General features: G+C 35.8%; 1 protein-coding gene across 2 annotated transcripts in view; it reads left to right on the plus strand.

Annotated features, from left to right (window-relative positions):
• Positions 1-13349, plus strand: part of LNX2 (ligand of numb-protein X 2) — a 77913-nt gene that overhangs the window by 33836 nt on the left and 30728 nt on the right. For both annotated transcript variants that reach the window (XM_012810009.2, XM_023517749.1), the window contains exon 2: positions 5004-5499. In XM_012810009.2, the coding sequence (XP_012665463.1) occupies positions 5093-5499 (407 nt within the window). In that variant the 5' untranslated portion in view covers positions 5004-5092. The remainder of the gene's footprint in view (positions 1-5003; positions 5500-13349) is intronic.

The raw sequence follows: 13349 nt of genomic DNA on the forward strand, positions 1-13349 counted from the left end.
AAAAAAAAAAAAAGAAAAGAAAAAAGATTGGACATTCCTGGTACAGAACATTTCCTTCACAAAGGCCCCTCATGTCACCCTTTTATCCACTCCCAGCCTTTCCTTGGTCCTTGGAAGCCACTAATCCATTTCTACAATTTTGTTACTTCAAGAATGGTATATAAGTGGCATAATGTATATAAATACAGTATGCAACCTTTTAGGATTGGCTCTTGTCACTCACGTAATTTTCTGGACATTCATCAAAGTTGTTGTGTGTATCATAGTTCATTCCTTTTTATTGCTGAGTAGTATTTCATGGTATGAATTTACCGCAGTTTGTTTAACCATTTACTCATTCAAGGACATCTGGGTCGTGTCCAGTTTCTGGCTGTTACAAGTAAGGTTGCTATAAACATTCACACAGAGATTTATGTGTGAATTTTTTTTTTTTTTTACTTCTCTGGAATAAATGTCCAGGAGTATAGTTACTGGGTCATATGGTAGTGGGTATTAGGTGTTAGGTTGTTTTTTGTTTTTTGTTTTTTGTAGTTTTTGGCCAGGGCCAGGTTTGAACCCACTACCTCCTGTATATGGGGCCAGTGCCCTACTCCTTTGAGCCACAGGTGCTGCCTGGGTGTTAGTTTTTTAAGAAACTGCCAGACTTGTCCAGAGTGGATAAAGGGATTCTGAGGTCAAAAATATGTGACAACCACTGCTTCATACAAAGGCATTTATCAAAGCTGATAATGTGACATATACAATAAGAAAATTTCTTGTGTTGAGAGCATCAAAGGAGACTTTTTTCTCAGCCTTTTGTAAAGGGAGTGATATCTTACTCTTTGTTCATTTGTAAATTACAGTGCCATGTCACATGTTGATTGCTTTGCAGTGCCACCGATGTACAAGATTTTCTCCTATATGTTTGTATAGCAGTGCCCTTCAGGACTCTTTCATTTTAGGCTTATGTATGAACCTGAAAACAATTTCTTTAATTTACTTTGTTTTAAGTGCATAGTATGTCTTGAGATGTGGGAACACAAAAGGTAAAAAAAAATACTGAGTGGAGACAGATGAGCAAACAATTTGATACAGTAATTGGAAGGTGGGCATGAAGACCAACAGCAGGAGAGAAGGGAAGGGAAGCACACCCAGAAGTAGGAGGCGGCCAGTGTGACTGGACAGAGGAGGCAGTTTGAGCTGAGACCAGGGAGTGAGTAGGAGTGGGCCAGGAGGAAATGATGGGGGAGTGGTGGTGGTGGTATTCTTAGACTCTTGGCATCATTGAGTCAAAGGAACCACAGATGTTTCCTGTCTAACTATGCCTTGGTAGTAACCATGGCTCATCATCTTTTTCCCTGGTGTGGATCTCTTAGGTTAGGGCCAGTGAGGACCCTTTAAATGTGAGTCGAGAGTAACATCAAGAGAAATTACCTGAATGATATATAATTTTGCATTATGCAAATTAGCAGTGAAACACCATAGTTCAGAGAGTCTTTGTAATGTGCCAGGATATGCTTATCCCATAAACCAGGAAGAGCAATCATGTTAATTATAATTGGAATTAGATGGTAAATAATGCCTCATAACTCCCTTCCCATTGCACTGGCTATTTTTCAAGATACTATTAGAAATGTCTTGTTATAATCCTGGCCAATTTAATAGCTTCCTTCTCCATACTATTCCTGGAATATTTTTACATAAATTATGCATTTTGTAAATGTACATATTATGCTACACTTTATATTTTGGGAAATGTTAGAGACATTTATTTAACTTATATTTTAATACTACAAAGTATGCTCAAATAAAATCTGAAATCAAAATTATGTATAAACATGAGTATATCTTACACATAGACGTAGTTGTAGTCACCAAAACTTGCCAAGGGACCCAGGTGTAAGAGGTAGTGTAAGGTGGTACAGCAGATGTGCACACAAGGCTGAAGTGAAAAGATCCACCTGGACTGGGAGCAGAGGGGTAAGATTGGGCTTTGGAGAGTGGAGCCAGGCTGCCTTTGTCCTTGGAAAGCTCGCACACTGAAGCTTTTATGAAACACCTTTCCTCTTTCCTGTAATCACTTAATTTCCTACTGGTTTATTTTGAAGCAAGAAAGAGCTGAGTTTATCTTCCTTCTCTCTTACTAAGTCATTATACACTGTATGGCTTTGGGCAGATCGTAAAATCTGTCTGACCTTTGGTTTCCTTGTCTTTAATAATAGCTGACTTAGATTCCACCTGTGTTTGCCAGGCACCGTTTTAAGATCTGTCCATACTTATTCTTTATTTTGACCCTTTGAGACAGGCACTCTTCCTACCCCCATTTTCCATTTGAGAAGGAAACAAACACAGAGGATTTAAGGTAACAAGGCTTAATAAGTGACCAAGTGAGGATTTGACCTCCCAAATCAGATTCAGGGTCTGTACTCTTAATTGTGCTATATGCCATCACAAGTCTTTAAGCAATATTTATAAGCATGTTAGTGATCCATCTATGATAATTTTCATTTAACGTTTGTTTGATAGTAACATGGAGGTATTTCGGGGGTGGAGCTAATGCAGTTGTTATATGGCATTTTAAATGGGAACGTGCTCATTTTCCTCATGAAAAGATTTTGTGATAAAAATGAAAGTAATCAAAGAACTGAAGTTATTTAGAGATTAAAATAGTCTTAAGATAAATACTTAGTCATTATGTGGGAGGCCAGAATTGCAGTGTATTTTCCTGAGGAAAAGAAAAATGAAAACACTATCATGAACAAAAAAGAGCAGAAGACAGGAGTTTTCTTGCTGAGTAGGAGCAAGCATCTGTAGGAATTCTGTATTGAAATACCTAGTTTGAACCAGTCGGGCTGCCTACAATACACACGATGTTTCTCTTTAATCTCACATACCTTGCACTGACATTTACAAAGTTATGATGCTCAAAGGGTAAAGAACAAGCTCCATAAATTATAAAATACAAGAAGTGTTTGCTCTCTTGATGTTGGTACCCATGGGAGTTTAGATTATAGGCTGCTACTATTGTTACTTTATAAGGTAGTTTTAAAAACATGAGTTAATCTCAAGCTAACTGTCCCAGCTGAATTTTATCCCACTCTCTTCTCATTCAGGGCAGTGCTTGTTAAATCTATTAAAACATTAATATTTTTTTCTTTGTTTTTGCGGGTTTTGGCCGGGGCTGGATTTGAACCTGCCACCTCTGGCATACGGGGCCGGCACCCTACTCCTTTGAGCCACAGGTACCACCCAACATTAATGTTGTTTTTATATTAAATACTCTAAGTAAATAAGCTAGCAAACACATACGTGATCAAAGGAGGGAGAATTTTGTTATTGACATATGTACAAATGCTAGTGGCCTTAACATATGTTCCTCTTACCCATTCTGTGGCAAGTACACTAAGTTCTAGAAACCCCCTGCCCAGGTATGCTTTTTGTGCTCCAGATGTTTTTACCTGCTTCATATTCCCTGAATACTTTCACCTGACTGTGACTTAGCCAATGCTCTCCCCTTGTCTGAGATGCCCTTGTCCATTTTTCTCTCTGGCTAATGCTTCCTGTCAAAATTCAGCCATTCATGTTTTTCCCCTTTTGAAAGTATTTCCGGCCACAAAGCGAAGCTAAATTAGATGCTAGTTCTCTTCATCTTTCACCATAGTCACATAACATCCTATGCATAACTTCGTTGGCGTACTTACTACATGGAAATTTTAATAATGGGTTTTCTTAACTGTCCTCTCCCTACCTCCCCTCTATCCATGTTCAATGTTTGGTATATTCTAGAGGCTCTGTAAATATTTGTAGAAGAAACACAAAGAGCTACTGCTTTTGGAGTTGGTTTCTTCTGGTGCTTCAGATGGAAACTCTTGAAGGAGGGGAGCATTCCTTGCTTGGCTTGTGCTGCACAGGAGGAGTCTATTTTAAGGGTCTTGTTTTGGGAGGACACACACACTCACACAAATTGCTGCTCTAAGCAAGACTGAGTGGAAGTGTGGAATAATTTGAGGTGGAATTTATAACATTTCATATCTGTTTGGTTTTTCCTTTAAATGGAATAAAATAGTAAGTGGAAAATCTTTAAGTGGAATAAAACTTCATGGTTAGTGCAGATGTTATTTATATTGTTATACAAATATATCTTTAATCTGTTATAGGGAGAATATTCAAATCATACATATTTTGAAATGCATTTTTTCTGTAGTGTTTAACAAAGGTCAGTTTTATAATATTAACAGACTCTGAATTATCCTTGAGACTACATTTCAAAGGCACAATCTTTGGTATAGTACTATAAATGCATAAATCAATCAGAAGCAAAGAACCGTGACTAGGATAACAAATGAAAATGCATTATACACTATACCTCAGATTGCATTACTGTGTTTAGTACATGATGTAGATTGTCTTTAAAATGACCACCAAGCAGTGAAGTCATTGGAGATTTCAGTCAGAAAAATAAACCTGTTGTTTTGTTTCTTTTTTTTTTTTTTTTGAGACAGAGCCTCAAGCTGTCCCCCTGGGTAGAGTGCTGGTGGCATCAAAGCTCACAGCAACCTCCAACTCCTGGGCTCAAGAGAGTCTCCTGCCTCCGCCTCCCAAGTAGCTGGGACCACAGGCGCCCGCCACAACACCTGGCTATTTTTTGGTTGCAGCCGTCATTGTTGTTTGGCGGGCCTGGGCTGGATTTGAACCCGCCACCTTAGGTGTATGTGACTGGTGCCTTAGCCATTTGAGCCACAGGCGCTGAGCCAAACCTATTGTTTCTTATGTAACACTGTATAATATATGGTGTCTTTGCTTTTAATTATAAGTTCTTTTCTCATCAAGAACTTGGAAGTGTAAGTTATTCTTCCTAGCCAAATAGCAAATTAGTTAATTTAATTTTTATGACTAATTTGTTACCTGATCAGAACCTTAAGTATTTACTAAAAAAATTAATTAGTAATATACTGTATTGATACTCTTTACCTATCTCAATCAATACTAATTACTTTCTGTGTTTGTTTATTTTGCTTATCTAGAGAAAACAGACCTTGGATTAGATACATCACTGTCTGTTAAAGGAAAGGCCAGCATATAAGGATATAGAAACTGCTTCAGCTGATTCAAAATGGGAACGACAAGTGATGAGATGGTGTCTGTGGAACAGACTTCCTCCTCCTCCTTAAACCCCTTGTGTTTTGAATGTGGCCAGCAGCATTGGACGAGAGAAAACCACTTATACAATTACCAGAATGAAGTGGATGATGACCTAGTCTGCCATATTTGCCTTCAGCCTCTATTGCAGCCACTAGATACCCCCTGTGGACACACATTCTGCTACAAGTGCCTCAGAAACTTTTTACAGGAGAAAGATTTCTGCCCACTGGACCGGAAAAGACTTCATTTTAAGTTGTGTAAGAAGTCTAGCATTCTAGTTCATAAACTTTTAGACAAATTGTTAGTTTTATGTCCATTTTCTTCAGTGTGCCAAGATGTAATGCAACGCTGTGATCTGGAGGCACATCTTAAAAACAGGTAAGCAAAAAATACGAATGAGAAGTAATCAAGGTTTTATAAAGATTATTTGAATAAAAGATTGTTCAAACAAACACATAACTTGGTAAAAAATACCAAAGCACTAATAAGTGGGGTAAATCATATACAGAAAAGATATAGTAAATAGGTTGTACAAGACAGTATTTAACATTATTATTAAAAATGTGAATATAAAAACTACAGAGAGGAAGTATGTTATACCTATTAATATTTTTGTTGCTATAATATGAAACCGTTATATTCAAATGGATAACAGAATATTACGATGGATTCTTTTTACAAGGAAAGTTGTTTTTAAAACTATAAATGTAAATATCCTTTTATCTAGCTTATTATCCTAAGGAAATAATCCAAAAGAAGGAAAAATTATATGTGAATAATGTTCACTTAAACATTGTACATAATTTGATAAATAGGAGTTGATCTCATTACTTAAAAGTAGGGAATGGTTTAAAAATATGATAGCACATAAGCTCAATGGGATATCTTGCAACCAATAAAAATGATAATTTTGTTGCAAGGTAGAAATAAATATGTGTGATATTTGCTAAGGTCTTGTAAAGATTCTGTCTTTAGGGACTAAACAAGAAGGAGTTAAAAAGACTTTTGTTCTACCAATAAAAGGTTTTTAAAAGGTTTTTAAAAGGTTAGTTTAGTTGATTGGTGAGTTTTATAATTTGATTTTGATAAAAGACTTGATCTTTAAAATTATTTATACAGTTAGGTAAGGGTTAAAATATATCATGTCTGTAGAAGCACATAAAATGGCAGAAATAAATGTATAGATTTCTAAACTTCAAGGCAAACCATTTGTATAGCATATATCTGTAGTAATCTTGATTCCTGTGAAAAACAATGCATAGTACATCATATTGGATTTAGATACTACGTGTAATAGTGTTAAGTCTAGTATAGAAGACCTTGCCTTTATACTTACACAAAATTATAGAATTGAAGGACATTATCTAGCATTCTAGTTCATAAACGAAGGTGTCAGCTTAGCTCACAGCAATGTCAAACTCCTGGGTTCAAGTGATCCTCTTGCCTCAGTTTCCTGAGTAGTTGGGACTATAGGCATCCACCATAACACCCGTTAATTTTTCTATTTTTGGTAGAGATGGGGGTCTCGCTGTTGCTCATGCTGGTCTCAAACTCCTGAGGTCAAGCAATCCTCTGGCCTCAGTCTCCCAGAAGATTACAGATGTGAGCCACCACACCTAGCCTAATCTTCACATTTTATAATTAAGGAAACTGAGTCACAGATTTAAAGCTGCTTAATGGTATAGTTAGACTTAAGCTTTAATGTTCTTGTTTACTATTTTAATAAACCATGCTGACTGTATACCACAGGACAAATTGTTTTCTACTCAAAGTTTCATATGCATGTGAATATACACATTGATTCTGTTCCCAGTGTTATAAAGGGGTTCCACTCTTAGCCATCTTTTTTTTTTTTTTTTTTTTTTGAGACAGTTTCACTCTCTTGCCATGGATCATAGCTCACAGCATCCTCAGACTCTTGGGCTCAAGTGATCCTCTTGCCTCATTTTTCATTTTTAGTACAATTGGGGATCTAATTTTTGTTCAGGCTGGTCTCGAACTCATGAGCTGAAGCAGTCCTTCCACCTCAGCCTCCCAGAGTGCTAGGATTACAAGCATGGGCCACTGCACCGGCCTCACTATCTTCCTTAAAAATAAGACATGAAAAAGAACAAAAATGAGTAAGCTATTATTAACATGTTAGAAACATTTAGATTTATAAAGTCCTTGAATCTAAGCGGTATTGCCTAAATATAGGAACTGAGACAGTAAGATAGACAGACTTTTGGAAAATGCGTGTAACATAGCCTTGTTTTTCTGTATCTTCTGTCACCAGCAGGTATAGAATTTGAGCATGATGGCAGAGGCTTCTTAGAAATTGACACCAGAAGTTTGAATAATATACTAGTTTGGGTCAGAACTAGTTATGGCTGAAGAGTATTTTAGGCTTCTTAACTTCTCTCGAAAGAACTATTCTTTTTAGGGCATAATATTCTTTTCTGACTCTTATGAACATTAGTTAAGTAATATTAGAGGAACCGAATGAAGTTGCAATTCTGTTACTTCTTACTCTGAAAGTAGTGATAGAAAAATTTCACAAACTTTTAGAAATATTCCTTTAACATGCATTCAAGAGTTTAATATGTAGTCGAAGTATCACTAATGTTTTCTATCAAACCATTTGTGATAATCATGTAAAATCTTAGGAATTGCAAACTATCCTTTACATCAGTTACAAGTTGATAAAGGCTAAGGAGTTACATATAGTTGAAAGTTTAATTTTCCAGCTGTGCTTATTAATATTTGAATTACCAATTTAATCATTTCCAAAATGTCTTAGGCCTGTGACATGAAAGATACAATGAAAAGGTGGTTGGTTTGAAAAGGTTGTAATTTGCTTGATGTAAACAGCTAAGAGTAATTATTGAGTATATAAATATAAAAAGTTAAATTATTAAAAATTTAATATGATTTTTATATCACAGTTGAACAAGTATGATAAACAATCTAATCTTTATTCTGTCAAATAAAGACATTGACATTCAGATGGAAATGTATTACTATTCAATGTTCAACTGTCAATAATATCGTTCATCTGTTTATTCATTCAGCAAGTATTTACTGTCTACTTTGTGCCGGATACTGTTCTATGTGTTAAATAGTCTCTGCAAGTTAGAATCTGCTGCTTGGTTAGAAATTCCTTTAGGGACAGGACCGTGTCTTTACTAGTTTTTGAATTTATTTGCCCAATAACAATGACACTTACTTAACATTTGTTCAATTAAATTTCTAATCTATGTTCTGGTTATGCATTGCTGAGGAACTACCCCAAACATAGTGACATAAAGCAAAAAGCATTTGATTCTGTTAATTGAGTCTATGAGTTGGGAATTCAGACAGGACACAGCAAGGACGACTTGTGTCTGTTGCTGTATGGCCATGGCTGGGAAGAGCTGAAAGCCAGTGACTGTTGATACTGGAGAATCTACTTCCCAAGTGGCTTCTTCATTCACATTTCTGGCACTTTGATGGGTAAGACTAGATGGGTGGACTTGGCTAGAGCTTGTCAGCTGGAGAGACTACTTGTGATCTTTCCAGCACGGTGGCCTCAGTAAAGTTCTCATGTGGTGGCTCAGTGTTCCAGTGAACAAGGCAGAAGTTGCTGCATGGTAGTGTGATCTAGCCTTGAAGTCACATGGCATCCCTTCTGTTACTCTGTTAGAAGCAGTCACAAGCCCACTCAGATTGAAGGGAAGGGGGTATAAGTTTGCCCTTGTGATGAGAAAAAAAATTGCAGCTATGTTATAAAATCAGCAAAAACTAGGAAGAAGAATGATGTTATGAGGCACAGAATATTATGGTTATCTCTGTACATAATCTCACTTGTTAGAAATTGATAAGTTTTGTCTGTAAATTTCATTGAAATTCTTAAAATTTCAGCACCAGCAACTTTTATTTTATAGAAGTTAAGTGGCTGTCACATGCCTTGGTTCTTGAATTTTAAGTATTTGGAAATCTCTTGATTCATGGTAGAAAATAGAGCATGAGCAGTAGTTTCCATAAATTTGGTAATTTCAAGTTTAAGATAACCTTCCCTATTTAAGGAAAATTCTACTCTAAAAAAACTGTTTAGGTTTGAGAAGACCTGACATTTTTCTCCGACAGATAAAAGTAAATTATTTATGAAAGATAAATGTGTTTTTAAATGGAATTATTGTTATTAACTGATTACATATTAATAAAACAATGTCCATCTTTGAAAAGAGAAATAAAGCTTTTGTGAAATATTCTCACAAAAATGATTCTATATGTTATACTAAATATGTCACATTCTAATAAATTGCTGTGTCAAATACTACCAGCCAATATTAGCTGTAAAGCATTCCTCCTTACCCTTTTCTACTGCTCATCTCCAACCCATTCTCAACAATTTAACATTTAAAGCTTATGGTACTTGTAAATATTTTTTGTTCAAGTGTGCGTTTGTGTCCTAGTTTATGGCAAGGTTCAGAACCACCTTTCTTTTTTAAAATTTTTGTTTAACTAAAAAGTTTGTACAACAGAGAGAAAACCTTTAAAGAAGTGTCTTTCCATATTGAGACCTTTCCTAGTTCATAAGATGGTTGTGAAATCTTCAGGGGTCAAGGTAGGCTAAGTCAAGATTTCACTTTTAAATTTATGCTAACTTGGAGGGGAGTTTACATTTAGTACATTCTTTTCTCATGTATAGTGTAAAGGAGGCATATATTTACAGATATATTTGCAAATTAAGTATATTATAAGGATCTAGTATTCAGAATATATAAAGAACTCTTACAAATAAAAAGACAAATAATCCAATCTTAAATGGGCAAGTATTTGAGCAGGTATTTCTCCAAAGAAGATATTCAGATGGCTGAGGAGTATGTGACAGATACTCAACATTGTTAGTTCATTTTTACATTAGATTATTTGTGAGAAATATATTAGAAATTGTGAGATTTATTTATATTAGAAATTGTGAGATTTCTGGGATTTGCAGGTATTTTCTTCAATTCTGTCATTTGTCTTTTACAGCCTTAATTTTTATGAAGTCTAATTTATTTTTGTCTGTGCATAACTAAGAAATCATTGCCTAATACAAGGTCAAAAAGATTTTTTACATGTATATTTTTCTTCTTAGACTTTACCCATTTTAGTATTTACTTTTTAGTCTTGATCTATTTTTAATTAATTGTGATGGGAGAACATAATGTGTTGATCAATCCTTTAAATTTTATTGAGGTCTTTTTTTTTTTAATGGCCTACCACATGTTCTATCTTAGAAAATTTTCAGTGTATACTAGAGATGAATATCTCTTCTGCTATAGATAGATGAAGTGCTCTGTATATATTTATTAGGTATAGCTGATTTATGATATTGTTTAAGTCTCTACTTCCTGTGCTCTGTCCAGTTCTTCAACCCATTATTGAAAGTAGAGTATCAAAAGTCTGTATTATTATTAAATTATCTATTTTCTCTTTAATTGTTATATTTTACTTATGTATTTGGGAGTCTGTTGTTCAGTGCATTTATGTTTATAATTGTTACATCTTAATAGATCGAGCCTTTCTTTTTATGTTTACCTTTACTGGTACTCTTCATTCCTTCATATGGATTCAGATTACTGTCTAGTGCTCTTTTATATCAACTTGAAAGACTTCTTTTAGTATTTCTTATAGGTTAGATCTGCTACCAACAAGCTCTTGTTTTTGTTTTAGTTTCTCCTTTATTTTGGAAGGCTATCTCTACTGGATGTGCACTTGTTGGTAGGCAGTATCTCTTGCTTTCTCTCGTTCTCTTTTTTAAGAACTTTGAGTATGTCATCCACTGCCTTCTAGCTTTCATTGTTTCTAAAGAGAGCAGGATCTGATCTCAGATCCTTTCTATGTGATGAGTTGTTCTTGCTTTTTTCCAGATTGTTTCATGTTTGGCTTTCAGCAGATTGATGATGACGTGTCTTTAAGTGTAGATCTCTTCTAGTTTCCTACTTTGAGTTTGTTAAATATTCTTGGACTTGTAGATAGTTTATCAGATATTCTTCTGCTTCTTCCTGCTTTTGTAATCTCATTCTAAAGTTGATACTGTTTTGTTTTGTTTTTGGAGACAGGATCTCAGCCTGTTGCCCAGGATAGAGCGCAGTGGCCTGATCAGAGCTCACTGCAGCCTCATGCTCCGAGGCCTAAGCAACCTGCCTGCCTCAGCTTCCTAAGTAGCTGTGATTATATGCACACCCTATCACGCCTGGCTAGTTTTTCCGATTTTTTTTATTGAGATGGGACCTTACTTTTGTTCAGGCTGGTCTTAAACTGGTGACCTCAGGTGATCCTCCCTCCTTGGCCTCCCAAAGTGCTAGGATTACAGGTGTGAACCACCTGCCCCTGGCTCCTGTATTGATGCTCTTGACCCTACGGCTCTATATATTTTTTTTTTTTGTAGTATTTAAAAAACACTTTTTATGGGACAGGTCCATGGAGCTGCTATACTTTTATTTATTCATTCTTTCATTCATTTACTTTTTGTTCTTCAGACTGGATAATCTCATCCTATTTTCAAGTTAACTGATTCCATTTCCTGTTCAAAACTGCCATTAAATTTCTGTAGCAAATTCTTTATTTGTTGTACTTCTTAACTCCAGAATTACTAGTTAATTCTGCATTTTTATATTTATTGATACTGTCTTTTTGGTAAGACATCATTTTTATATTTTCCTTTAGTTCATATGGTTCCCTTTAGTTCTTTAAACATATCTAAGTTAAATAGTTGATTTAATTCATTGTCCAGTAATTCTAATGTCTGGGCTTCCTCAGGACAGTTTCTGTTTATTGCCTTTTTTTCCAGTCTATAGGCCATACATAACTTGTTTCTTTGCATGTCTCTTAAATTTTGTATTGAACAGTAGACATTTTAATATAATGTGACAACTCAAGAAATTAAATTCCCCCTTCTTAGGATTTGTTGTTGTTTGCTCTATGACTTTGATGAACTAATTCTGTAAAATCTCTGCTCAGTTAACTTACCAGGCAGCTAATAATTTGACAGAAATTTTCTTAAATGCCTGTAATCAGTAAGTCTTACATTTTCCTTAGGGGCTCTGCATGCACAGTGGGACATGCCATGCCTTTGGACGGGCACTTGATGGCGTCAGCCTTCATTTCATGCCTTCACAGAGCTTTGGGGTCAGCTGGAAGTGAAAAGTTAGGACGTTCTCGCCTTTTAGGGTTATTTTTTATGCACGCATATAGCTCTGGACATAGCCAGCCCCTCTAGATGTTTCATTCCTTGGCTTTTCCTTGCAGACATTTTGGTTAGCCTTTTGTTTGCCCACCATAGGCAACCATAATCTTAAATATTACCTTAGAAAAGATTTTTCACTTTTCAAAAAGTGCCCTCAGTGAAAAGACTATTTATACTAGCTAAGCTAAGTCAGGTCAAGACAAGACAGCAATGCAAGTGGAGAACCAGCAGACAGGACAATTAATAATAGTTCTCTGGGGGTGGGTCTTGAAGGCTGTCCAGTCTGTTCTTCCAGTGTCTGCCAGATTCTTGGTTTCCACTGTGATATGGGCTATTGCCCATATCTGGTCTACCATGGAGCTAGGGAGGTGGGAATAGGATTAGGGCAAGTGCAAATGCCACAAAGCCCTCTATTCTTATTAAGAGTCAGCCATTTTTCTGGGATAAATACTGTCTGGATTGCTGTAATCCTTTGGCTAATTTCCAGACTCAGGAACACGATAGAACCTTCATAATTTGACCACCCAAGTGACTCTAGCAAACTGGACAACAAATGAAGGTGGTCAACATAAGGAACTAGGCTTCCTGTGCTGGTGAATACATGTGGCGCATGTCTGGTCTGTGGAAGTTAGGTCACTTTAAAGAAGGGGGTCAATGTAGGGAGGTAGCCAATATGGAGGTTCTATTGTAGTTGGTTCTGACAATTTCTGTGTTCACATTGCTTTTATGGAGGAGAGCGTTTTCAGATATTCTTAATCTGTCATTTTTTTTGACATCAGTTGAATTGATTTTTGTATATTTTACTCTGTAATAATTTTTATCATTTTTCTTGATTATGTGGTGCTCACATTCTTTCAGTTTCATTAAGTGCCTGACATTATGTGACACTGAGTATGCGATGTTTTATTTTACTTCTGCTACATTACCACCACCACCACCACTAATACTGCTGATAATAATAATATCACCATTTGTTCCCTAATGTGAATTAACTCACATGCAATTGTTGTTAACAGGGAATGATGTCTCTATG

Source organism: Otolemur garnettii, unplaced genomic scaffold, assembly GCF_000181295.1.
Source record: "Otolemur garnettii isolate 467f Iridium unplaced genomic scaffold, OtoGar3 scaffold00120, whole genome shotgun sequence".
Taxonomy (NCBI): Eukaryota; Metazoa; Chordata; class Mammalia; order Primates; family Galagidae; genus Otolemur; species Otolemur garnettii.